This window comes from Pimephales promelas, chromosome 12 (assembly GCF_988280905.1).
Source record: "Pimephales promelas chromosome 12, fPimPro1.hap1.1, whole genome shotgun sequence".
Lineage (NCBI taxonomy): Eukaryota > Metazoa > Chordata > Actinopteri > Cypriniformes > Leuciscidae > Pimephales > Pimephales promelas.
In genome coordinates this window covers 30,722,701-30,750,045 of record NC_142780.1, presented here as the reverse complement: position 1 = coordinate 30,750,045, position 27,345 = coordinate 30,722,701, and the positions used below count along the sequence as shown (strand labels likewise).

General features: G+C 38.2%; 1 protein-coding gene across 3 annotated transcripts in view; it reads left to right on the top strand.

Moving 5' to 3' along the window:
* Positions 1-27,345, top strand: part of zfpm2a (zinc finger protein, FOG family member 2a) — a 176,582-nt gene that overhangs the window by 80,006 nt on the left and 69,231 nt on the right. For all 3 annotated transcript variants that reach the window (XM_039650840.2, XM_089117939.1, XM_089117940.1), the window contains one exon: positions 15,984-16,102. In XM_039650840.2, the coding sequence (XP_039506774.1) occupies positions 15,984-16,102 (119 nt within the window). The remainder of the gene's footprint in view (positions 1-15,983; positions 16,103-27,345) is intronic.

Sequence of the window (27,345 nt, the reverse complement as noted above, 5' to 3'; positions counted from 1 at the left end):
ACGTTTGCACACTAAGGTATCTCACAAAACTGATTTCAGAAAGACTTCTGAGGCAGCGGAACGGTTTAATGATCTACAGCATGAGCGAGCTTTGGTGATAACTAAGCAAACATTTATCACTACAACAGGAATTTCTTGCTAGAAATGACATCAAAAGTGGAAAATGTTGGTCAGAAACATGCATTTACACACAAACTGACCACCAACTGCAACTTTCAGATGCCATCTTTATTTTTTAGCTCAACTGTCAGAGAATGGAACGCACAGGATTGTGGGATGTCAAAGACAGCAAAATGGTAAACGTAAATGGTAGTCACCAGACCGAATATGAACGAAAATTTCGGTGCCCGAGTCTCTGTGTCATGAGGCGCACACGTTCGCGCACTATACGGTTTGGAGCACAGTGTGTTCTGTCTCGTATGCACGCTCTTGCTCGCTCACTCTAGATTCCGGGCAATTTTAACAAATTTGCGTGCATCAATGACTCCTGGAACGTCTGCTGATAGTGAGGGGATTAATGAAGATGCCGAAGACAAAACGCTCCAAGGTTTGGGCTGCATTTCACATCTAAAATTACGTGTCGGAATGCCCTAGGTGTGCCGATTGTCTGAATATAGAATCACGCCAATCCATTGGCTGATGGCGCGGGCGCCGCCTTGACGCTCTTATGTCGTCTTTATATATTAGCGCGCACATCTACTCCTCAGATTTCTTTGTCGACTCTGCAGCGCGAGGAGTTTGGCAGTGAACGCAGCCTCTCGTTCCCTATTCAGAGAACACGGGTGTAGTAACCAGAGACTAGGGTTGGGTATCGTTTGAATTTGAACGATTCTGATTCCGATTCCTTGTTTCGATTCCGGTTCCTAACGATTCTCGATTCCGATTCTTTTAAGAGGCAGGGTCAAAAAAGTTAAGCTAACCTTTCTGAAGAAAATAATCCTTTCTGAAGGAAATACTCCTTCTGTAAAAATACACAAATTTTGCATTTTGCCGAGATTTCGATATTTTTAGAAAAGTGAAGCCACACTTTGGATCGCCGACGTAAGGTACTCATGTTCGACTCGCGTGGTTATGCCAACACTTCCGGTAGACGCTTCTTCGTTGGTGTTGTTCAGCGGTTTCTTCTTCCGCTCGGCGGACTGTGAATATCGAAACTAGGAATCGAAAGTTTAACTTTTGAACGATTCCGGGAAAAACGAAAAGTTAGTCTCGGTTCCAATCGATACTCGATTCTCGATACCCAACCCTACCAGAGACGTTCTCTTTCATAGGTTTACTCAAAGCTGCATAGCAAAGACGCAGTGGGAACAAAATACCAAACTCGCCAAGCTAAGCGCTACGTAACTAGTACAATGACTTGATAACTTGCATGATTGGTTCAAGCAGACAAAACATGGGAACCTGTAGCCATATCGATAATAGATTACCCTGGTAGTTATCTCTATTAATCTTGAGCTGTATTACATTGTTTGATACAATATTGTTTTATTTGATATTATGTAAATGCGAATTTTTATTTTATACTGGTTTTATTATTACCATATGTTACTTGTATGTTTATTGTTTAAAGATTTAAGTCAATATTGTGTGGTTTCATTTTTCTTAAGTACCGTTTAAGCACCTGAACCGTTTAAAAAATTCTGAGTAGATACTGGTAACGGATAAAACTCAACCGATACCCAACCCTACAAATCGATCAGATGAAGTTTTCTCAGGATACAAGGTTCCTTGATGCTTTTCTACTTTGACCATGATGTCACACTTTGTTTTTTTTAAGTCAAAAATACCAACCCCTGCTGGTAGATGCCAGAACTACACATCTGACAGAAAAAAAATGGAATAATATTTAGAGGACTTGAAGTAGATATGTTGTGACTTAATTGTCATGGCTCAGGTGATTGACTCAAAACAACCTGCAGCAGAAGTGAGCGCCCGTGAGCAAAGATAGCAGATTTCTAATGGGGTGTGTCCGCGGGCTCTTGTGCCAGCCGCGCAGCTGCCATTGAGATGAATGGAAATGCTAACTGACAGATTCCTTCAGTAACTACAGAAGCCCGTTGGCTCCGACAGACAGAGCTGTACTGGGACTGCAGCTCCAGCTGCGGAGGTTCAGGTGTGTGTGGGCCGGCAGCTCTCTTCCTCTCTGACTTTATCAGCTCTCACACTTGTGGGCGAGACGAGGGCGAGTCTCACCCTCTATACCTTAAACACAAGATCTCTGTGGTTTGAAGCACTCGACTGCTCCTCTTTCCTTTCGCCGTCGCTCTCTGCCAATCTGAAAGGCAAACAGACCTACACTGGAGCTGGCGAAATCACACACAAACACACACTTGGTTTCTGCTGTGTTAGCTTGAATCTAAATGCACTCAAACAGAATGTTGCGCAGGAGCGAGATCTGTTCTCCAGGAAGACAGACAGAAGGAAAGAGAGGGAGAGGGGAAAAAAAGAGAGAAATAGAAGCAGAGAAAGATGGAGAGAGAGAAACCAGAGTCAAAAACCGCCACATAACAATGCCGGAGAAAAATCAGAACATTTTCCAGCGAAAGATGGGCCATTTCCAAATCCTCGTGCCCTATCAGACAAATTAAAGTAAATCAAGCATGAAATGAAGCAGGAGAGCCCGGAGATAAGACTCCTTTAAGTCCTTTCCAGATTAGGATAGGGGAAGAGAGGTGCATCTGCTCTCTGCCAGCCGAGGAGGCTAGCTTCTCATTTCACAATAGCAGCCTGTGTATAGGATTACTTTCCCCTGTCACCGACACACACACACACACACACACACGCACACACACTCAGTCTGAACATGTCCTTAATGCGTCGGCTCACTAGCTTGTTTTACACATTTTGACAAGTAATCTATAAATGTACATCAGCTAGTTGATCATAGAATGGAGTGAAAACGTGCTAAGTGAAGCTTTAGCCTATAGTTAATGTATAGTCGTGTTCCTGTTGCACAGCCGGTAGAACACGGTGAAAGACAAGGTCAAGGTTCGATTCCCATGCATCCTGATAAAATATTCCTTGAAAGCCTTAAATACAAATGAAATACTTAACTTTTTAGACAAATGCTGTGACATGTTAAGGTCGCATACATTCAGAGACATTTTGAGGAAAATCCAGTAGTTCCAAAAGGATTTTGTGAGATGGGGAGTTTTGTGCGAGGACGAAAAAGTTCATTTGCAAGATTTTTTTCGGGTTGGTCACATAAATTCACCATTACTGACCAACAGAAAGCTGCTTGGTTTCAAAGTGACATCTGTGTGAGCTGTGTTTTATACATTGCTACGCTAGGGACAATAAATAATGGTCTGTTTTTTAGCAAAATTTCTGCAAAATAGCGCTTTACACTTGATCTTTAAAGTATTTTAAAATGGATATTGGTGATTTATGAAAACTGTGACAACTAGCCCTGGTGTCCCAGGTAGGGTTGGGTATCGTTTGAATTTGAACGATTCTGATTCCGATTCCGGTTCCTAACGATTCTCGATTTCGATTCTTTTAAGAGGCAGGGTCAAAAAAGTTTAGCTAACCTTGCTAACCAACGGTCTTTCTGAAGGAAATACTCCTTCTGTCACAAATACTCCTTTTGTCACAAATTTTGCATTTTTCCGAGATTTCGTTAATTTTTAGAAAAGTGAAGCCACACTTTGGACCGCCGACGTAAGCTACTCATGTTCGACTCGCGCGGTTATGCCAACACTTCCGGTAGACGCTTCTTCGTTGGTGTTGTTCAGCGGTTTCTTCTTCCGCTCGGCGGACTGTGAATATCGAAACTAGGAATTGAAATTTTAACTTTTGAACGATTCCGGGAAAAACTAAAAGTTAGTCCCGGTTCCAATCGATACTCGATACCCAACCCTAGTCCCAGGTGTCCCTATATGTACAGTATAATAAATTATTTATTTATTTTTCAAATTCAGTCATGTGATGTAACAAATAAGTACTCCATATGGAGTACTTATTTGTTACATCACATGTTGTCACAGTTTCAATAGGGTTTTGAGTCAGGTTTTAAGTCCTATAACAAACACTTTTCTTCTCTAGAAGTAGTTTTATTTTCATCTTGTATAATACATTATTTTATCATTTTATTTTGTTATTTTATAAATGTCAGGTCAGAGTTTGATATTTTTTGTTGTTTTCACTTTTTACATCTTTGCTGTTTCATAAAAAAATTTTGTGCGCCATAATTATTATGATTTAAAAAGCCCGTAATTTGCTGTTGTTTAAGACCGTTTCCATTGTGACAACTTGCCCCACATAGTGTAAAATGAACTGTATATTTTTTTCCCAATCAATGTTCAACAGATTCAGGTTCAGTTCAGACTTTAAGGTATACAACAAAAACAAAATCAGAGTAAAAAGTGTGACAACTTGCCCCAGTCATCCCTTATACATTCTAGCATAAAATCTTGCTCAAAGTTCAGTCATGTTATTTGTCAGATGTAAGTTTCTATAATGCCCCATGTTTTCCATAAAAGTTTGGACCCCAACAGAGTTTGTAGATTGCAGTCTGAAATGTCTCTTTAAGAAACGCACACATTCTTGGTTTCATTGCCGTGACTGATGTTTCTCCTCATTCCTTCATCAGGAGTTAGTTATTAAACAGCGTGACCGTGACCTTCTACGCCCTGGTGTCAGGTTTAGGCCTTCTATCAGCCTCTATCTCCAGCCATTTAAAAACTCCTCCTGAAAGTGACTGATTTAACCTGCTTTTACGCCGTTTATATCAAAACCGGATGAGAGAGAGAAGGGGAGAGGGAGAAAAAAACTTAATCCATCTTATCTGTTGACTGTCAAACTGCTGGAGCTAAGACCTCCTCACAAAAGACAACTGGGTCAGGCAGGCAGGAGCGGCCGGATTTGTGCTGGAGGAAAGTTGGAAATGTGGTAATTGACTGGAGGATCGAGCTAATGACCCGCTCGAGCCACTGGAGAAAAACAGCACCTGTAAATGCAGCGGGAGAGCAAACGTGCGGGAGATACTTGAGCTATTGTGCGACTCGGGAGCTTGGTAGTTATTAACACACCCACCGATGAGTGTGCGTCTATTTGTGTGCGTCTTGTGGAAGGGCAATATATCCGAGTGTTCTCCTTCTGATCATCGGGAACGCCTTGAGATTCTTTCTGAGGAGCTGAAAGCAGCATTCATTCAAAGTGTTTGTGAGCTTTTCCAGTGAATGCAGGCACCATTAGTCAGTCCGTACTGACAGGAGAAAGGGGAATTTATATCCCACATGAGCACTGAGATTTGTAACACCTCTCTGACTATCATATTTGTTAGCTGGAAAAAGTCTCCTCTAGATTCAGATAGGGCATCTTCAAGTTTACGCCTAATCTTTTGTGTCCTATCATTCAGAGTGACAGAAGGAAAAGCTGTGGAGATTGTTGTCGGAATGACTTTGCTCAGGTTTTGATCAAAATGAGCTGGAGGAAACGATCAAGGTTTAACTGTTAGCCCCTGCTTCTGGATATCTTAACTACAGCATTTGACTCTAAATGATTCTTTTTACTTTGACGACCAGTAGCCAAATATTCGAAGTAAATAAATTTTTTAAATGTATATTTAACATAAAAATATTTCATTATAGTAGATGTTTTACTAGTGCACTTTTGTACCATAGTAGTACCATGATATTCTCCGAAACACACACAAGTACTATTTATATACTATGATACTGGAAAATGTTAATTCAATATCATATTTATCAGGGCCAAATTTTTACTTTTGATCACACTTACTTAAAAAAAAAAATTGAAAATTACAAGCCATGAAATTGTATTTTACATTATTATTTTTCATATACTACAGTTTTTGACATTTTTGATTTGAATGACATTCAGTGAGGTCTGACTACTGTTTTATGCTGCCGTTACTTAAGGGGATATTCCACCCAAAAATGAAAATTCTGTCATCATTTACTCACCCACAATTTTCTATAGAAATTACTTTGTCACTTTTGATCAATTTAAAGGTACAATACGTAGGATTTTTGCTGTAAAACATCCAAAAACCACTAGGCCAATGTTATATATTTAGTTTGGTTGATTACTTTACAATATCCCCAATGTTTACAACTATTTGTAAATCGTGAGAAAATTGCGGGGAAACGGGACGTGTGAGGAGGGGTGAGGAAGTCGACAGTCAATGGCGTCATATCCGCGTTACCTTCGGTTTCCGCTCTTACTACCATAGTAACCATGGCGACAGACGTGGACAACTGAGTTAAGCCTAGCAGGACGCTCACTCTGTTGTTGTTTTGCTCACACATTATGGACCATTGCAAGCAGACTTTGAGACAAAAAGAGGACTAAAACGAAGATCAACATCTTTCGAGATGCCGAGAGCTCCAAATCCGCGACTAACTTCGACTTGACAGAGACGCGACTGTTGCATGTACATTAGACAGGTGAGCAAATGTACATAAAACTAATCAATGTTATATAGCTCAACATGATGAAATGTTAGAATATGATCTGTATGTTATTCTAATGTTGATCTAGCTTACTGCTGGTCTTATATAGCCAACAAACAACCTAACTAACAACATTCAACAACACACTCAATGCAGTTTAGTGTGATAGTGTAAAAGTGAAGCAGCGCTGCGTTACCTCAAGTTTAATTCGTCTAATAAACTGACATGTGCGAGTAGTAATTCAGCACTTGCGTGTAGTTCGGTAGAATGAAATGTCCTTATTCCTTTAACGGTATATCCGCGAGACTCGCGATGATTGTGGCGCTGGTATACGTCTCTCATTAGTAATCGCGCCCTGCTTCACACCACAGTCATGTTAAAAACATCAATCCTTTAAAGATCTTGGCGACAAGATCCATAATTCCACTTAATGCTTTGCGTCATTGATATACGCCTTTTTTATTGTAAGAGGTTAGCGCCCCCTGGTGGTGAAAAATCCTACATATTGTACCTTCAATGTATTATTTGCTGCATCGAAGGTTTATTTATTTATTATTATTATCTTACAGACCCCAAACTTTTGACAGGTAGTGGAATGATATTACCTTGTCTATGTTTTCAGGAGTGTAAGTGTAAGTCTAGGTGTACTGAGTGTTAGACATTTTCTTCTTCCATAAATAATGCTTGTTCTCAGAATACTCCAAACTCCCAGCCTCTTTTAGTAAGAGGTTAGTTTATTAAGACAGAGAGGGTGTGTGTGTGTGAGAGAGAGAGAAGAGCGAGAGCAAGGTAAAAAGGTCCTTGTGTGTTTTAAAACAAGTGTCTGCCGAGGAGATAATGGTAAAGCCGTGGGATAAAAATGATGCATTTGCTTCTCTTCGAGCTGATAATGGGGGTTCGGAGGGGGGTGGAGGAAAGTTCATCGCTCTCTTATCGAAGCGCTCTGACATTTCTCCTTCAGCTGTAAAATTTCAGATCACATATCTCCTTCAGAGCTCCTGCACCTTTTATGGAGCGATACTGAGCTCTCCATTTCTCTACACATGCCCCTCACTGTATGTTCATTTGGTTCATAAGCTGCTCTAGATCTTGATATGTGACTCCTGTATTGTCACACGTGGCTGATGGGCATCTGTACCTTCCAACATGACAAATTCATGTGACCTTCTTTTTAAAGCATCCATTTTGATCTGATCCAGACCATTTCTGAAGTGTAAATGTTTAAAGATGACTATTGAAAAAAGATGTGTGTTTTCGGATAAAATACTTTTAAAGGTGAATTGTGTAATTCATGCACTATTAGTGGCATTATATGTTTTTAACCCTTAACCCTAATTTTTTTAAGAGTTAGACATCAACATTCTTAGTATTCCTCAATCTATTCATGCTAAACCATATAACATGGGGGAAAATTAAATAGTCTGTTTTCTTTTCTTTTTTTTGGTAAAAAAGTGTATAGGGTCACTAGCGACCCATGATATGTAATAGTGTAAGTATAACAATAATTGAAACTCTAACTCAATAAGTGCAATTCACCTTTATTGTTTAAGGTGGCACTGTCTGATACACAATGATGACTTGATGTTTTACTCATACTTACCAGTCAGGCATAAAACAAAAGAATACACAAGTATCTTCAGCAATACTTGAAATGGCTCAGCGATTAAATGCTGATTAACTGTCACTTGATTATGGATCTTGTGAAGAAGCTGTCAGAGATCAAAATATTGATTTTAAAGACACTGAAAACAATAGTTTTGAGAATATGTTTGAGATCGTGAATATGGGCCAGACACTAAATGTACTGGGAAAATGAGCTATGATGACAGTGATGATGATATGAATCATCTGCTCAAATTGAACCCTTCCATATTCCAAAAAGTAATGAAATATGCTTTATTTTAGTCTTTTGTAATTATTATTAAAACATCAGGAGATGCTATTGCAGTTGGTGAGCCATCTGTTTTAGATATAGATTCGGAATTCATGCATTTAAGGGTTAAAGTATTTTTGTATACATTTTTTTCTATTATTTTTGACATTCTCGCATGCTTCACCTTTCATTGAATTTGATTCATTGAAATGAATACAAAATAATTTTTTCTGTTTTAGAAAAAATATCACTCATATTTGGCCTTTTTTTTGATTAATACAAATATTATTTAGAGGACATGAAATGAGTCTCTGTATGTCAGACAGCATGTGCGCTAACTAAAGGAGACGAACATTATCGATGTTAAATTACTTTCTCAGTAAGATCTAACCCACCTATCTAAAGGGATAGTTCACCCAAAAGTGAAAATAGTGTCATAATTTACTCATCTTCAAGTTGTTCCAAACATGTATAGTAATAATAGTTTCTTAAGAAGATATTTTGAAGAATTTGGGTTGCCAAACTGTTGATGGACCCCATTGACTTCCATAGTATGGAAAAATAATACTATGGTATTCCAATAGTAGATCAAATATTTATAATTTGTTTGTAAATATACTATCAAATTTTAATCACTCGAATTAAAAAAAAGACAGTTGACTGGTGACTATAGACAGTTTGGGTTGTGCAACATCACAAATATCCCCACAAAATTAAAGAAATTACACTGTATAATGTGCAACAGTGTACATTATTTGGTTGGTCTTTGTTTGTTGAAGTATCTTTTTCTTTCTCTTGCTGTGCTGTGACATTGTAGCTTTGTCTTAGTAGGTTCCAAAAAACGTATGTTCTTGTTTAGATTTTGTCTGTATTTTAAAGGCGGGAGATGTGATTTCCCCCACCCCAATCCCCCATCTTCCCTCCGTCACAGGGGGAAACAAACAGTTGCCGCGTGCAGCATCTTTTTTGGGGCTATCAAAGAAAGATCTGTGCACACAAAAGGGACATTCATGGTTCTGCCAGAGATCTGTGGTGAGGGGGAGCGGACCCCGGAGAAGAGCGACAGATGATCTTATCTTGGGAGGAGTGGAGGGACAGGGGGATGGAGTTCTCTTCACTCATATCAACAGCTCCTCCGTGCCAAGATGGTGGCATTTCAGGCCTGGTTGATGAGAGAGCTTTTGGGTGTTACGACCTGTGAGCTCTGCCTGAGGACGCTTCATTACCACTGCTAAACTGATCTCGCAACTTCTGTTTCGGTGATGCTCAACTAATGGGTTGTGACCCAAAAACGAGCCACAGTTTGTTCTGATAATGACCGCAGTCAACAGGGAAAGACAATGCTAAACCCTTCTGAAAAACAGCTGGTTTAATGGTCTTAGTGGTTTTAAACAGGTCTAGCTGGTCTCTCACCCTGGCTAAACTTGATGTTCAGCAAGTTTAGTTGGTTGACCAACTGGTATCCAATAGGCTTGCCGCGATAGACGGTGTTGACGGTGTTACCGGTTTTAAGCCCCATCACCGGTGACATCACTTTCCCACCGTGACACCGCTATGTCTTGACTTTTTTTTTAAAGTATTCGTTTTTGCTAAAATATTTATTTGAATTAATTAAAAATAATAATGTTCAATTATTTAGTTCTGAAGAGAGCATTATAATTAAAAATGAACTGCGCAACGCGTGCCGTCACGTCACAGATCAGCAAGCATCAGGATTCCATTTAGCACGTGTGGAGACGAGAACGAGTCAAATTACAGAAAAGCAAGATAATGGCGGAAGATTTGGTGTCAAAACGCAATGCAAAAGCGCCTGTTTGGCAATATTTTGGCCAATATATATTAATGTTAATAAATGCCAATTTATAGTGTTTTACTTTTTTTTAGAGTGCTGTCATTTATGTAGGCTAAGGTCCTTTTTAAAGTTTTTATTTTATATTCGTCTCTTTTTATTTGGTTTTATCTTATTTAAACTTTGTTTAATTTATTTAGGCCTATTTTGTTTTCTTATTCGTTAATAAACGTTTTATTTTTTTTGGGCCCACAGTTTGCCGATTTTCACTTTTTTCAGCCTATGCATGGGGTTATTTTTATTCGTTCGTTATGCTAAGAAAAGTTCTGTCTATATTTTATTCGTTTATTATTCTAATAAAAGTGCTGTCTAAATAAAAGTTTATTGTCAGCGAGTTGTTTTTTTTTTTTTTTTTTTTTTTTGTCCATTCCAGCAATTGACGCTGAATTGCAATTGACGCTTATTTCGAAAGTGAAAGTATGTCATTTATGTAGGCTAAGGTCCGTTTTGAAGTTTTTATTTTATATTCGTCTCTTTTTAATTGGTTTTATCTCATTTAAACTTTGTGTAATTTATTTAGGCCTATTTTATTTTCTTATTCGTTAATTAACGTTTTATGGTTCTTATTTGTTTGGGCCCACATTTTGCCGATTTTCACTTTTTTCAGCCTATGCATGGGGTTATTTTTATTCGTTCGTTATGCTAATAAAAGTCTATAAATAAAAGTTTTATTATCAGCGAGTTGTTTTTTTTGTCCATTCAAGCAATTGACGCTTATTTCGAAAGTGAAAGTATAACGCGCACGCTTTTAAAAGCTATTTAACCCCCCCGCCCTGCCCTCCACGGTGACACCGGGATTACCGGTGTTGTCACACGTCGATTAACCGGTGGGAAATTTTCCTCACCGCGGCAACCCTAGTATCCAATCCTGACCTTCTGATAAGCGTTCTTAAAACCAAACAATAGACAACCTAGCTAAACTGGGACAACAGACCAGCAAACCAGCATAGGTTAAGTGTGTGATAGCATTGTTTTCAATAATATAGTCACTGTGATTGGGCATGACATGTTTCTGGAACAGCATCCCTGTCCAAAAACATAGTCCTAACCCTTTCTCTGCCCCTAAACCTAACCCTACCAATAACTTATCCCTGAAATCAGAGGGAAATGATAGGTGCATAAGAATGGCATAGAATCCCTAACCCTTGTTTTAAGCCTAAACTGGAGATTAACTGAAATCGTATCCCTCGTATCTGATTGATTTATTGATTGGACTGTTTTTCCAGGATCAACAAGAATGTTGATCCAGGAAAATGATTTACTTGGGGATATCACGTTCACTAATCTGGTATAGTTAAAGGTGTAGTTCACCCAAAAATTTTCTTCTGAACACAAAGGAAGATATTTTGAGGAATGCTGCTATGGTAACGAGTTGTCGGTAGCCATGGACTTCCATTGTATGGAAAAAAGTAATAGGGCAGTCAATGGCTATTGTCAACTGTATTCTTCAAAATATCTTCCTTTGTTTTCAACAGAAGAAAGAAATGTATACAGTAAGGCTTGAGAGTGAGTAAATGATGGCAGGAATTTCATTTCTGGGTGAACTAAACAACCATAAAAAAAATGAAATATTCCCCTTGAAATTAACAATGAGTTCATGATTTTGTAACAATTTTGGTACACATTTAGCATTGTCTCTTTGTCTAAAATAAAACTAAAATAATAAAATCTCTTTGACAACTTATGAAATATAAACTATATTCCATGAACAGATTTCTAAAAAAAAAAAAAAACAATGAACCACCGTCACTCATTGTTTAAGTCAAGCTCTGTACTCTAAATTTGGTGGCGCATCTCAAACACATTTCTAATTGATAAAACACTGATTGTTTATCATTGTATATTTGACTCGTGGAAAATCTAGACAAAAAGTACACGCATGTCAGTAATCGACCAGCAAAGCCAGCATTCAGCACCATTCGTGCCAGTTCCAAGTGGATAATCTGCAAGTGTACATCTTGATCTCATAATCTATGGCGAGTCAACATCTAAACGCTTGTGGCAAACATGGCGATGGTGGCAGGCTGGCTCATTACGCACACTGAGCCGTATGTCGTCGTCTTGCCTCTCGGGCTAGTGTCGTATCAGTAACAGCTGGGATGAGCCAGCTGGGACGCGAGGTTTCGAGACGTGGCTTGGAACGTTCCCGCGGACGACTGGCACGTTGGTTCTTACCAGCGTTAGGTCTTCAGATATCCTTGTGCAGCACGCCTTTCTCATTCCCCCCAGCATGGGATGCACAGAAAACTTCAGCGAAAGTGACAAGGCGGGCTAAAGAGAAACTTGTGCGATCGTGGCGAAAGGCCACGAGGTCTTATCAGAGTAGGAACAGAGCACATCAAGCGGTGGTGGGCTAGCATAGATTTAGCCTGCCTGTGATGTGGACCAGCTGCGCTCCAACGCTTAATTATTTCCCTTTAATGAGGTTCCCCACCTTCCAACAGGCTGGCAGGAACACGACAGGCTTCAGAGAGACCCCCCACCTCCTAAATTCTCCCACTATCTCTGCTGAGCTCCATAACATGGAATGAAGGCATTAGCACTGGAGAAGGGGTTGCAGGAAATAAGAAACGCAATTCTTTGAATGTATACAAGTATGGTTTCACAAGCAGTGTTTCCAACCCGATCTCAAAGCAATTCATACGAATTTTACGAGGTGGCAAATTCGTACAAATTCATACGACCTCACTCGTACAAATTCGTACGGTTTTTACTAAATACGGTTGCCCAATTCCTATGAATGACCTACTCCTGACCCCACCCCTAAACCTACCCATGACTGGGGTTTAGACGAATCGCACGAATTCGTTCAGATGAGGTCGTACGAATTCATATGAATTAGCCACCTTTTATTCACACTTGGTCATGAGATAGCGCTGGTGTTTGAGACTATTTCAGTTCTCCAGTAATACCATGGTTTTTGGATATTTACCATAGTGCTGAGTGATTGCCAAATTCATTCATCATGGTCTTTTCTGTCCAAAAATCCTATTCCTACATGCTTTAAGGCGTTTATATGCTGGAGGAAAATGCACTTAACGTCTGGGAATGGATGTACTGTGATGTTTATTCAGTCGCAGGGGAATTTCCATACAAGCAGACTAGCGTGTTTGTATGTCACAGAAACGCAGATCATATCTGCAGTGAGAAACACAGCTGAATAGGTCATTTTAAAGTTCAATCAGCGCTTCAGCCAACAAAGAACACGCTGAAGATCATCTACCCAACAGGCTTTTATTTAGCACAGGTCACCAAACATGCTGCACTACACACACACCTTGATGTTGTGTGTGAGTGTTGCAGACACTGTCTGGCTGCAGTCAAAATCACAAATGATGTGTCTGTTCCTAGAAATGAGAGCAAATGCTATAAAGTACGTTTCTTCTGAGAGTTTCAGAAGATATCTCCGCAACATCTCAAACTGTGAGACTCCAAGTTCTCAAGATACCAAAGTCTGCAATGCAAAAGTAAAGAGATCTCAATATGATTTTACACATTTCTGATCAAAATCTCCCCAGACCAAAAAAATCTGCACAATCTTAAAAATAATGGTTCCAAAAGGGGGAACATTTCATTAAACCGTTTTTAAAAAATCCCCTTTTTCTTAGTGTGAAGAACATTTCGAGAGAGATCGAGAGAAACATCCATTGAAACCTTTTCAATGTAGACCACAAAAGTGGGAGGAAAAAAAAACATCGAGGGCTTGGAGCCAGAGGGGCGTAAGTGGCTTTTAACAAACTTTACAGGAGAGACAAAACAAAATTTTGACCACACTTCAATCACCTGTATTATTAACCTTAAATAACAAACATTCCAACCACAGGCATACTTGCATGAATGAGTATTTAAGTAAAAAAATGTATGGCATATTAACACAGTGAAGATGTTCTAAAACATTTTCCAAAAAAAAAAAATTCAAATACGTCAGATTAGCCTTTTTGTTGCTTTATTCAATACAGTTTGATCTCAGATAGGTATTTTGACACCATTGGATAAAGCTCATCGAGACCTTTATTTTGATATAAAGAACTCATATTCGCCCAAAATGCCACTTACGCCTCTCTGGCTCCAAGCCCTCGATGTTTTTTTTTTTTTTCTCCCACTTTTGTAGTCTACATTGAAAAGGTTTCAATGGATGTTTCATAGATTCGTCATGGAACCATCAATGCTAATAATGATTAAGATAATTATGAAGATAAAGATATTTTTAAGAGTGTTGGCTATGTTATACATACACATTTTGTCTCATTTGTGTTTTTATTTGAATTTTATGAGAAAGTTCTGACCTTTGTGAACAATTCGCGCAAATATTTTCAGTGTGGTTCAGATTCTCAGCCCACCTCTCACTGTAAAAAGCTGTTGCAATGAGTGCTGTGACAACAGCTAGCCGGAAGCTCGCAGGAAGATAAAGCAGATAGCACTCGAGCTCCGAGGGATAAATCTCCCTCCGTCGCAGGTTGGCCCCAAAAAGCTCTCGACATCGCCATGAAAACCAGCCGGAAGTCTGCTCTTGAGATCCTCGTGACAAGAGCCCCCTAGCCCTCAAGAGACGAGAGTCATGACCAGGCAGTCTATTATAATAACTGTTTGATTAATCACTGTCCTAAAAAAGCACACAAAATCTAACTGATTAGATAGCAGCGCTCAGGGAACTCGCGGGGCTAGCTGTGCTATCCCGTGACACGGTTAATTAACTCCGAGCTCAGCGCGGCACTAACAAGAGGCCTCGGCCCCCTTCCTGGAAAACAGAAATAGAGCCCACGCTGCCAGTCGGTAAGCCTGTAACATCTCAGCGAGGTTTTATCAGAGAGTGAAAGACGCTCTTTCAAGAGGAGTTAGCATCCCAGCGGTTTGATGCGCTCCATCTGATCGCCATCAGCTCTGAGAACAGGTGCTGGAGTCTGTATCAAATACTACAGTCACTCACTTGAGGAGGCTGGAAAACACTCGATGATGCTCAGATAATGGCTTTTAAACTGAAACTTCTAGCAATGAATCGTGATCGCATCATTTAAAATATACAAAAAGGTTAAAAATCAACAGTATTACTTTTAAGGTAATGAGCTACACTACTAAAAGAATTGTTAATGTGATTATTATTAAAATGTAGTTAGGTTGTTGTACATTTTATTGAAGAAAATTTGAGTAGTGCAAAATTTGCAGCATCCATAAATATTTTTGTATGTCAGAATTTTATTGTCCTAACCAGCAACGACTACACTGTAAAAAATATTTTCAAGATTTGTTATCACAACATATTTTCTTTTGTCAAATCAACTTTATAATAATTTATTTGGTTGAGATAACTTATTATTTTCAGTTTCTGATGGTTAAATTGATCTACTTCATTGTATTAACTCACTTTTTCCAATTCAATCAACTTAAAATTTTAAGGCAACCCAGGTTACTTACTTTTTTAAGTTAAAAACTAATAATATTTTTTTACAATGTAGTAATCACAACATTTTTTCTTTTGTCAAATCAACTTAAATAATTTATTTAGTTCAGATAACTTGTTATTTTGAGTTTCTGATGGTTAAATTAATCTCCTTCATTGTATTAACTCACTTTTTCCAGTTCAATCAACTTAAAATTTTAAGGCAACCCAGGTTACTTACTTTTTTAAGTTAAACCAACAATATTTTTTTACAGTCAGTCCCTTGGTTTCTATTTCTGTCACGTTCCCTCACTGAAATCTAATTTAATTTATTTTTTAAGATAGAATGTATTTCTTATTGCTTAGTCTCAGCGCAAATAATAAAGGCATAAAAAATGTCGAGTCATTCACGCATCCTAAATATATTTATTGTGTGACACTGATTGATTTTCCTGTTCTGTCACATAGGAGAACTGGACCTGTTCAACAAAGATGGAGAACGTCGCATTCACAGCCGACAGCAGCTTCCTGTAGGGACCACGTGGGGGCCTTTCGAGGGCAAAATTGACCTAAACACAGATGCTCAGGTACGTTATCTCCAGTTAAACATTGACGAGGGTTAAAGGTGAAGGATGCACCAAATTAAAATAAATTAAATGGTTTAGTTCAAACAGAACCAGTTACATTGGTTTGCAAAAGTTTTTAAAAAATGAACACACACTTCACCTTTAACAGAGGTTCAGTATTTGTAAATCCGTCCATGAAGCTGTTCATTATTAAGGGTGAGGCTTATTTTCCCTGAAGTCCATCATTTGCATATTGACACACGGGAAAGATTACTGAACATAAACAGATGTTAATTGTGTTGCATATAGATTATAACCCAGTGCTACTTGAATATTCTAGCATCAAACTGACCTCAGAATTACCTCCTATGTGCTTTTAACCATTTAATCTGCTTATTTTATTACTAAACTCCTGCTTAATATAATATCTTCTAGATTTGATGTTGTTCTTAGTTTGGATCTGATTCTTCCAGTTAGGCCCCTACGTTCCTTCATCCGTTCAAGAGAGAACGAAAAGAAGAAAGTGTTGACCTAACTACTCAGGCGGAAAGAGGAATCCTTTAGGATTTCACATTTCATTTTGAATGTGGATTAATTAAGCAATAGTTATTAAAAATTGTAACGAATCTCATATTTATCCTGTTAAAACGTAAGGAAAAGTCTGTGAGGAGTTCGGACTTTGAGGCTCCATTCTAGGGGATTACTCTAACGCATAACTTATAACTTTATTAAATCGTTTTTTTTTTTTCATCATGCTTTTGAGTTGATTTTCCGCTGCACCGCCCCTAGAAAGTGCACACAAATTGGAATATCTTTTTGCTTAAATTCAGTTGTCTGATATATTTAAAGCAGTAGGTCAGTTTTGTTTTCAAAATTTCTTCTTTCCTCTTGAGTTTTTTAGTATTTAACTAAGCAAAAGTGGGTAAATAATGTCAATTTTGTGTGCATTATTCCTTTAAAATCTTAGAGAAAAACATTGTCAGCACAGTGATTTAAGGAAACCAAACATTGTGACGTTCTGCAAGGTTAAAACGTGTAATGTCAGAGAACAGCATGAAAAGTCTTGAAGTTGAAATGAAGTGTGATGTCTTTAAAAAGAAAGCTCCATCATCATGTATTTTGACCCTTAGAGGTGCAATCTGTTGAATTTCCAATTCACTGTGATAAGCACCTGTGTTACCTGATCTGGGAAAGACAGAACTTGCTGATTTATGATGTATGATGTGGACTGAACCCAAAGTGCTATCATTTTGCCTGCTGGTTTATGGATCTGAATGATGTCTCAAGTGATGTCTCAAATGTCAAATGTTAGTATAGTGAATGTATTCAGCATGCTGAGGCGGGTCAACATTGTTTCAGAGGATTTGATGGGACAGTCACACCAGCTTTTAATCAATGTGCAGCTCATGACATTTACTATGATTGAATGTTCAGAAAACTCTGCATCTTTTTTAAGGCCGGTTGCTTAAAAGTAGGGCTGTATGGTATGCTGATATATATCGTGGTGATGATATAAAGTTTGTATCGATAGAAATGTTGCTGTATATTGTGGTATGTAAATATTTTCATACTTCTAAAGTTATTTACATGTTAAAGCGATGAAGAAACGTACATGAATGATAAAATACAGTGATCCGTGCATTAGACAGCAGCCTAACATACAGTCAAATAAAAATGTGTTCTGACGCCTTCAACATTTCCCACATTAGCACTGTTTATTTGCTATACTTTAGAAATGAGACAATATGACAAGAACTCAGAGTTATCAAATCAGTTAATATCTCACTAATTTTGGCCATCCTTCTGTTAGACAAGTAAATTAGGTTGAATAGCTGTCAGCTGTTAAATTTAACTGCACAATTAGTTATAATTAGTGATAATATCAATTTAGGTCAACCAAGCAATGCTTTTTCAGTCTGTGGTGTAAAAAGGTTTAAAAACACTTAAGCAAATCAATGTCAGGTCAAAGTGTCTGAACTTTTTGGTCCCAAATTTGTACAAAATTTACTGATAGTCCACTGTATGAAGAATTTTAGTGTCCTGCTAGGGAAAAAAAATCTGTTTGACTGTATATATTATCATGAGGAAATAAGATTTTGGTTAGATCTCCCAAATTCTCAGATCTAACTTTCATTAGCATGAAGAAAATCCCCAAAGCTTTAGTGTTTTACATGTGTATGAATGAAAGTGTATAGAAAACCTAATATTGTGTGTCCGCCCTTGTATATGGTGAAGTAGGACATGAGTTTGGGGGCGTCCAGCATCTAGAACTGAATAATGTAGCCTTCCTGGGGTGAGCGGGTGAGAGAGCTCAGTCAGAAGATCTTGGCATCTGCTGGGCAGAGATAGGGTCACGTGATGAGGGCTTATCGGTGCGAAGGGCACATCTGATGTACAGAGAAGTCAGCGGAGACCAGAGGGCTTCTGGGAGTTTACGATGCCACGCTCTGCAGTCCCTACACACGAAACTCAGTCTGGATGCCGTCCATCTTCGTTCCACTCAAATGATTCACGACTCAGTGAGTCGCCTCTCACTATGATCGCAGTTATTGATTTAACACTCTGGAGCGGATCTCCAAAAGCTATCTGAACGGTGAATCATACCTAAAAGTGGACACTATTTTTCTGTCGTGTTTCCTACGCCAGGTCCGAAAATAATTAGGTATTGAAATGATTGAGGATGTGAATAAAATGGCAAGACAGGCTGCTTTAACAGAGTTGTTCTTTGAAATGTGACCGGAATGACTTGCAAATTGATTCAAGATATATTGTGGTGTCAGTGTCCGATGGATGTTTGAACGGCTGTGTCTACAGAGCGCTTTCTCTCCGCGTCTGAGTGATAGTCGCCTGAGCTCTCTCCTCTCCTGCCGATCAATCAGGCCATTAGAGCTCAATTACCCAGCAGCCCCTGTGCAGGTGAGCGACGAGCCCATCCACCCCACCAAATTAACACAAATTAATAATGACACTCAGACATAAATGTCTGCCATCTGGGGGCCGGGCGGCCGGTGCGGGTCGAAGCTATTGAGTAGCAGGTGTCTTCATCACGGTAATTACCGGGCCTGGACTCAACCCGGACTGCGGCCTATAGCTCTGTGCCTCTCGCTGCCCGGTGTCCATTTTAAGTGTTAATAATTGATTTGGAAACGGCCTAATAATGAACTACAGATTTACAGGCCTCTTTCCAAGATGGCTGTTAGTTAAGTATGGCTTTTAGTTCAGTGCCCATCTAACGAATGATCTGTTCGCTAATTAAAAAGCTTTGTTAAGAAGCAGGGATAACCAGGCGGGATACATATCCTCTGTCAATTTCAATTAACTGACAGTCTTGTCAATGGATGACATTTTCTGCTTTAATGTTGGAGTGTGTTTTGAGTGGGTTGTGCATAATTTACATTTGAAGAAACTGTTCCCTGTTGAATTGGCCACACCCCACAGGAAGTCGAATTAGATTTTGTAATGGCAGGAAGTAGAATCTTCTAAATTGTAATTTAAAGGGAAATGATGTGTTCTTTCAATAGTTGTAATTAATTAAATATTGTATATGTAATGTCTGTTTAGATATTATTTGAATTTCTAAGAATTTCATTCTTATTCTACCAAAATAGCCTGTTTATTACCTCAATTTAAATTAAATTTGAAAGACATTATCAATTAAATTCTGATTCTAGCATAACCTTGATAAACGTTGTGTGAAGTGTTGGTTTGATTTCAACAGATTTGCTTTTCATTTGTCGTCATAAACTGTATTTTGAGCATTGAAAAAACATCACTCGAGCATTTATGTTTTGTTTAGGGATGCAGAGCCTGGTTTCACCAAGTGTGACACCAATCAACTAATCAGATTTGAGGGAGGAGTTTACAGTTTTTGTCTAGTTTAGGCTTACAACCAGGGTTAGGTGTTTGTACATCAGTGTTATTCACCTGTCATTTCCCTCTGATTTTAGGGATAACTTATGGGTAGGGTTAGGTTTAGGGGTTGGAATATAGTTAAGATTGAATTTTCATACAGGAATGTTGTTCTAGGCTCAACAAAATATGCTGACCCAGCAATACGTCTAACTCGGCAAAAATCAGGATGAGCGTTAGGAAAGAATGCTCTCAAATAAGGTCTCTTTTTCCAGTTGTTTATGCCAGAAATGAGACTCAGTGGAGTGCAAATGGAGACTTTTGCTTAAAGGAGTAGTTCACTTTTAAAAAAAACTTTTGCTGAAAATTTACTCACCCCCATGTCATCCAAGATGTCCATGTCTTTCTTTCTTCAGTCGAAAAGAAATTAAGGTTTTTGATGAAAACATTCCAGGATTTTGTCCATATAATGGACTTCGTTGGGAACCAAACGGTTCAAGGTCCAAATGATGAATAAGGGTCTTATCTAGGACCCTTCGAGTCATGGCTCGGAAAAAGATTTGTTTATTTTGATGAACGAGTTCGAACAGGAGAGTCACGAACGCTCATCACAGAACAGAGCAAGGCGACCATTTGTGGTTATAAAACTGAAACTTTCTTATTTATTTTTAAAAGACGGATTGTTTCGCTAGATAAGACCCTTATTTGTCATCTGGTGTTGTTTAAAGCCCTTTCAAGCTGCAATGAAACTCTCATTTGGACCTTGAACCATTTGGTTCCCATTGAAGTCCATTTATATGGAGAAAATCCTGGAATGTTTTCATCAAAAACCTTAATTTCTTTCCGACTGAAGAAAGAAATACGTGGACATCTTGGATGACATGGGGGTGAGTAAATTATCAGAAAAAGTTTTTTTTAAAAGTGAACAACTCCTTTAAGTCTCTTGCTCCTCAGATGTTTTTTCCTGAGAAAGACTCCATGATCTTGCATGGGTTTCAGAAGAGTTCTCAAACTGATTTCTCAAAGAAATCTGCAGTCTAAAGTCAGAGATCTCAATATGAACTCAAACATTTCTCATCCAACTGCTCAGAAAAATCTGAAATGAAGAGCTATAAAAAGAGCATCTTCCGAGCTTGTGTTTGTATTGGTCGAGTGTCCACGGCTACAGAAATGTCACACTATTGTCTTCATTTGCAGCCGTCAAACGGTGACCAGTGTCTGTTGGGCTCCTGGATTGTTTTTATGCTGTAATTCAGCGTGCACCAGTGTATCGAATGAGCGGGAGGAATAATTCCAGCCATCAATCGGCTTTATCTCCTCCTCTTTGCTGTCCTCTTCCTCCTCCTATAGGTTTATTGTTCATCCCAAACTTGAACAAGTGGCAGTGGATTTTTTTATTTTTTTTTTCATGGCGAAATTATATTTTTCTTCTTGTCATTACTTCATTAATCAAGAGCCGGGCCTTTGGAAAAATGTTTTGTTTTGGTGGCTGCAATCTATTTTGTGGGAGTGGGTGCGTGTGTTTGAAAGGGAGAGAAAGTGTGTGTGTGTGTGTTGTTAATCTGTGCCTGTGGCAGGTTTCCCCTCCGAAACGCAGCGCTAAGCAGCAGTATCGCATGCCTATTGTTGTAGCCTCTGTCATAGCAAGGAGCGCCTGATGCAGGCCTGCACCGCTCTGATAAGAAAAGAGGATTCAACATGGCTGGAAAGACGAATCAGTGGGACTTGAGAGTGGAGCGCGCACATACGCACACAGACAAACATCATCCGCGTGTTGGCACATGCATAACCAATTATTTACACTTACATCTAATTATATATGCAAGTGGGGTTTATTTGCTCATAAGCAAGGAACTCGTGCAAGTGTATATTTGGCACGTCGTGTTCATATAGATCTTATTTACATCTGAGGCTAAATTTATCAGAGAGAAAATCTCCCCCGTTTGTAACGTCGCCCGCTCCTGAGTGTCAATGGGATTATAATTCCTTGTTGGACACCAAAATGATTTTGGCAGGCCGAATGTGGCTTTATCTAATGAAATAATGGGCCCAAAGTTTAGGCGGGGAACCAATTTGTGATTGCACGCATCAATTACTTTGCTAGGCTTTAACCAGTCAAAAATGGCTCAGCTTTTAGAATCTGGCTGAGGTTGAGGGGGGAAAGCGACGTCAACACACAACTACGAATGAAGAGCCTCATGTCCCTGTGAGACTCTGTTTGCCATATATTAGGGGTGCACGATATATCGGCCACCATATCGGTATCGGCCGATATTTGCTCGTTTTTATGTTATCGTTATCGGCCCGATAATAAAATTTGGCTGATATATTAAAGCTGATAAATAATGAATTCATTCCTTCAACACTTGACTCCTGAGACACTTAAAATGCGCACTGTTCAACATGATTGATCTTAATTGCTTTAAATATGATTGGAATCAAAAAGGAAAATATAGTTAAGTGCAAAATGTGTTGTCATATCAGCTACATGAAATTATAATGAGAACATTACAATTGTGTTAGGGGATGGATTTTAGTTGTGAGACTTTTGTTTTTGCAATCAGGATTTCAAATATTCTATAAAAAATTTGGATTTAGATTTATCGGCCAGTATGTCTGTTATCGGCTTTCAGATTATGGGGACGGATTTTAATTGTGAGACTTGTTTTTGCAGTCAGGATTTCAAAAATTATATAAAAATTTGGATCTAGATTTATCGGCCGATATATCGGTTTTCAGATATAAAGAATTATCGGTTATCGGTATTGGCCAAAATGTTCATATCGGTGCATCCTTACCATGTATAGTTTGCTTAGAAAGATATTATTGATCCAAGACAAACCAGGCACTGAAGTTTAAGAATTAAGTTTGGGGTCAGTTTTTTTTTTTTTTTTTTCTAGACCTGACTAGAAATTCAAACAGCACACTTAAAACTGTGTGTACGACCCATCTTGCTTCTGTAATTTGACATATTTTTGAATGAAACTAGAGACTAATATAGTGCAGAACATTTTATTGATCAGGAATTGATTGGATTGTGAAAATTGGTCTCTACGTATATGACGTATGACAGGGGTTGAAAAATGACATTAAAAAAAGTTTACAAATACAAAGTTTATTCTCTTTGGACATACAGTAAGACTAGATTTGTGTATTAAGAAAGTAAATAGGGCCAATTTTGTCTCTTTTTATAGAGTCGTTCATCGTCAGTCATAATTAATTGAATGGATCCTGTTAATGAATATAAATCTTGCTAACTAAGCATCAGGGGTTATTATACCCTGGGGTAAAGACACAGGAGGTCCAGCATTCATGTCTTTGATTCAGCAGCTTTACCAATTACGTGCTCTACTGCTGAGTTTCAAGGTACTAGAATCCATGTACATTCTCATATTTAGATCACTGAATGAAATGAGTAAAAGCTGCAAGATGATGGTCCAGTTGAAAACCCTATAAAATAAGATCAGTAAATGTGTTTTTCATGGGCTAAAGAAATGGGAAATGCATACAGAATGATTTGGTTTTGTGTGAAAGCATGCCTAAATGCAATTGATTAGATAGGAATCAGGGGCTTTCATTGAGCTTCTGCTTTTGTACTATTCAGTGATGATAACCTAAAAAGCGTGGAATAAATTCAATCAGGATGGTTCTTTGAAGAATATTTACTTCACTAATTATTATACGCCAGGTATTTTATCTAAATGTGATTGAAGCTCCTGTGCTAGATGGTGAAGTTATGTTATTTGCTGTAAAATAAGGATAAACATCTGATTTTTTTATGATATAAATCACTTAATCACACTGCAAGCAGAAAGCTCCACATGTAGTCGTTTATAAGGTTTAACACATCTCTCATCAGATATTGTGACTCGTTTTATAATGCTTTCAGCTTTGATAATACTTTTGATGGTGTAATTAAATCTAGACAGGTTGATTCCTAAATGTTTTTATTTGAAAGCAAGATATAATATAATAAGAAAGAAAGATATAATATTAGAAATATATTTTTGGCATACCAAATGAAATATTTTTGTTGTGAATATCTGTATTTATGCATAAAATGAACGTTTTTTTTTTCTTTTATTTATGATCCGTTAGTAGAAGAATATTGATTTAACTAAAATTAAAAAAAAAAATCAATTTTATGATAAAAAATCATAAAATTGAATTTCAAAATTCTTATCAAAGTTCCAAATAATTCAAATTTATACTCACTCATAAAGGTTTATACATCCCGTAAATGATCATTTATGAGACATTTTGACTAATTTGCTAATGCTTGGTTTAATCCAATGTAAGAAATGTCCTCAGATCTGGAGAGAATTCAGACGATCGTTATTATCATGATATTTAATTGTAAAATTCTGCAAAAGCTCCACAGAAGTCAAATGATAGTCATTCATAAAGTTCATTCCTCACCATTTATTGCATATTTTGGCTAATTTGATAATGCTCTCAGCTTATATAATACTTCTGTATTGCATAATATTTTTGGCCTAAAACCATATAATTTAGATGACATTTTTTGCATACAATAGTGTTGCAGTGTTTAACTGGATTCTTTACATATTATTCCACAAATCTCCCTCCAAAATTAAAATAGAAAATGTGATTAAAATGTTATAAAGTTCTACAGAAATCTCCTCAAAATTTAGACCATTGCCATTCAAAAAAAGAAAACAGGCTTCCCACAACCATGGAATAAATCGGAAATATCAGTTAATTTTAAAATTGAGGTAATGCATACACTCACGTTGAATATGAGTCATTAGATATCAAATATTTTGCGATATATACTGTGTGTCTGTGTGTATATAATTCAAACTTTATTTACATAAAATTCAGTATTTTATGAACGACTAGAACGACTGATCTCTCCCTTTAAATGAATCAATTGTAATACACTGATGCTGCCTGAAGGATACAGGGGACCTGAGGTCATGACCTCATGTTGGAGGAGTGTTTGGGATTTATTCCTCCCCTCTCTCTCTCTCTCTCTCTCTGAGGGATCCTCTCAGCCCGTCTCTAGCTCTATGACAGGAAATGGTGTGTGTGTGTGTGTGTGTGAGAGAGAGAGTGTGTGTGTTCTCTCCTCACAGCGCCAGCGGCTGCCGGGGCCACAGATGACTAGAGCTGAGATAATACATGCTCGACTTGATCTACAAGTGAACCTGACATTTCCCCCTTCTCCTCTTCATCACTGCATGTCCCAAACAGGCAAACAGATATGGAGGGAAAGCGATAAGCGGCCACCGCTTTGTGACTGAAGTGATGGCTACATAGTTTAGCACAATCAGGGCGAAGACACCGTTAAACGCCGTGTCACAATTCATGGTGTCAAGTTTGTGAATGATACATCCACACAGACGTCATTTGACAAGGACTCTTTCCTTTCAGTCGGTGTGCAACAAACTGGATGCCTTATTTTATTTGAGCTTAAGCACCTTGGGCTGCTTTTTGAAGATTTTAGAGGCTGCATTAAATAAAAAAAATAAGCCACAAGAGGCTGTGAATTCTGTGATATTATCTGGAAGAAGCAACACCACGATGCTTGTCTAGCATTAGTCTAATATTAATTGTCTATTAGTTTAATTTGTGATTTATATTTATTCAGTTATTTTCTTTATTTTAATTTGTAATTATATAAGCCTGAAAATTTGGACTAAACCGCTCAATTCAGATTATTTGGTAACACTTTACTTAAAGGGGTGTGCATAAGACTGACATGACACCTTCATAACCATGACATGACGTATGTCTTGAATATGAAGTAGGGTTTATGCATGTTTATGACAACTAAGTGTCTTTTGCTCAATAATGACATTTTGAATGCAAATATGACATTGTGTAAGATGTCTTTATGACATCTTGATATAAAATTAGGTCAAACTGTCATGTGGTTGGCTTTGACATTGGCTGTCATGAGGCATAATAACTGTGTCATGAATATTTTACATGATCTCAACTACAGTTTGTCATTAAAAAGTTATAATGGCTTCATGACAGCCAATGTCAAAACCAACCACCTGACAGTTTAATGTAATGTTAACCAATGAAGCTAGGTGGTTTCTTAAGTTTGATAATTAATCTGCTATGTCATGTTTATGACAGGTTGTGTTGTCTTAGTAATGTCAAGTTGTCACGACCAAGACACTGACAGGTTATGATGTATTGGTTTATGCCAAGGTATCCTAAAGACATCTCAAACAATGACATATTTGCACTGAGCGAATGACACTTGTCAAACATGCATAAAACTTCCTTCATATACGTAACATGTCATGTCATGATTATGAAGGTGTCATGTCAGTCTTATGCACACCCCTTCAAGTAAAGTGTTACCGATTATTTTCACGATCTCGTTATGAACTGACGTGCCAAAGTGGTAGTTGCGTAGCTGTCAATGAAGGGATATAAAGTTCTCAGATTTCATCAAAAAGCTCTTCATTTCTGTCCCGAAGATGAGCGAAAGTCTTACGTGTTTGGAACAACATGAGGGCGAGTAACTGATGATGGAATTTCCATTTTTTAAGAATCCAGTTGGTGACACCATCACAGTCATTTCAGTCGGATAGATTGTGGTGTAGTGGTTAAAGACTCAAAAGTTGCTGGTTTAACCCCTGCTAGCAGCGAGCCAAGATTTTAATAGTTTCAGATGCAATTTCTAGAGCTACTGTATATGAATTGACGTCAGTGGTTTGGCTTTTGGAAGTTGTTGATTTTTATTTTTTTTTGTCTGGAAAGAAGTTGAAACTAACGCCCCCCCAAAGCTCCCTGAAGTTTGATATTTTGCATAACCTCATTCAAATCTGAATTAGCAAGAAACAACATAAGTTTGTCCACAATGTTGTCTCCCTCGGTTTGCGCCACGTCTTGCCAAAGGTGTTGGAATACGCCACGGCAGAATCCACGGCGAACACTGAGGGGGAAAATCTAGCACAAGGGAGAAGAGTTTGAGCGATGCCAGCTGCTTTGCCATCTGTCACTGTCAAGACTCCACTTGTGGGACACTGAAACAACTTCCTTGAAAAGTAGCCGAGATAATCCACAATAGTTTTCACTTGCAATCTCGAATCCCCTGTTGGAATTCAACATTCCACCGTGTGAAGCGGAGATGGTTAATTGGTGGCGAAATCCAGGAGACGTTGGCCGTCCTTTCTCGTGCATGCACATATTTTGAAGTGCGCGACAAGCCAGTCTTGGCAATCGATTCTGAAATTGCCTTTCAAGTGAATAAACGTGTGATATATTGTCTAGTTTGGAGCTTTGAGCCAAATTAGGCTCGCTTTCAGCAAATGAGTTGTTATATCAGCAGTTCACCAGTACAGCTTCTGTTTTTGAGTTCTGATACGTTAAACGTAATACCCGGTTCTCTCGATTCACTTACTCTTACGTCCTCGCAGGCCACTTCCTCT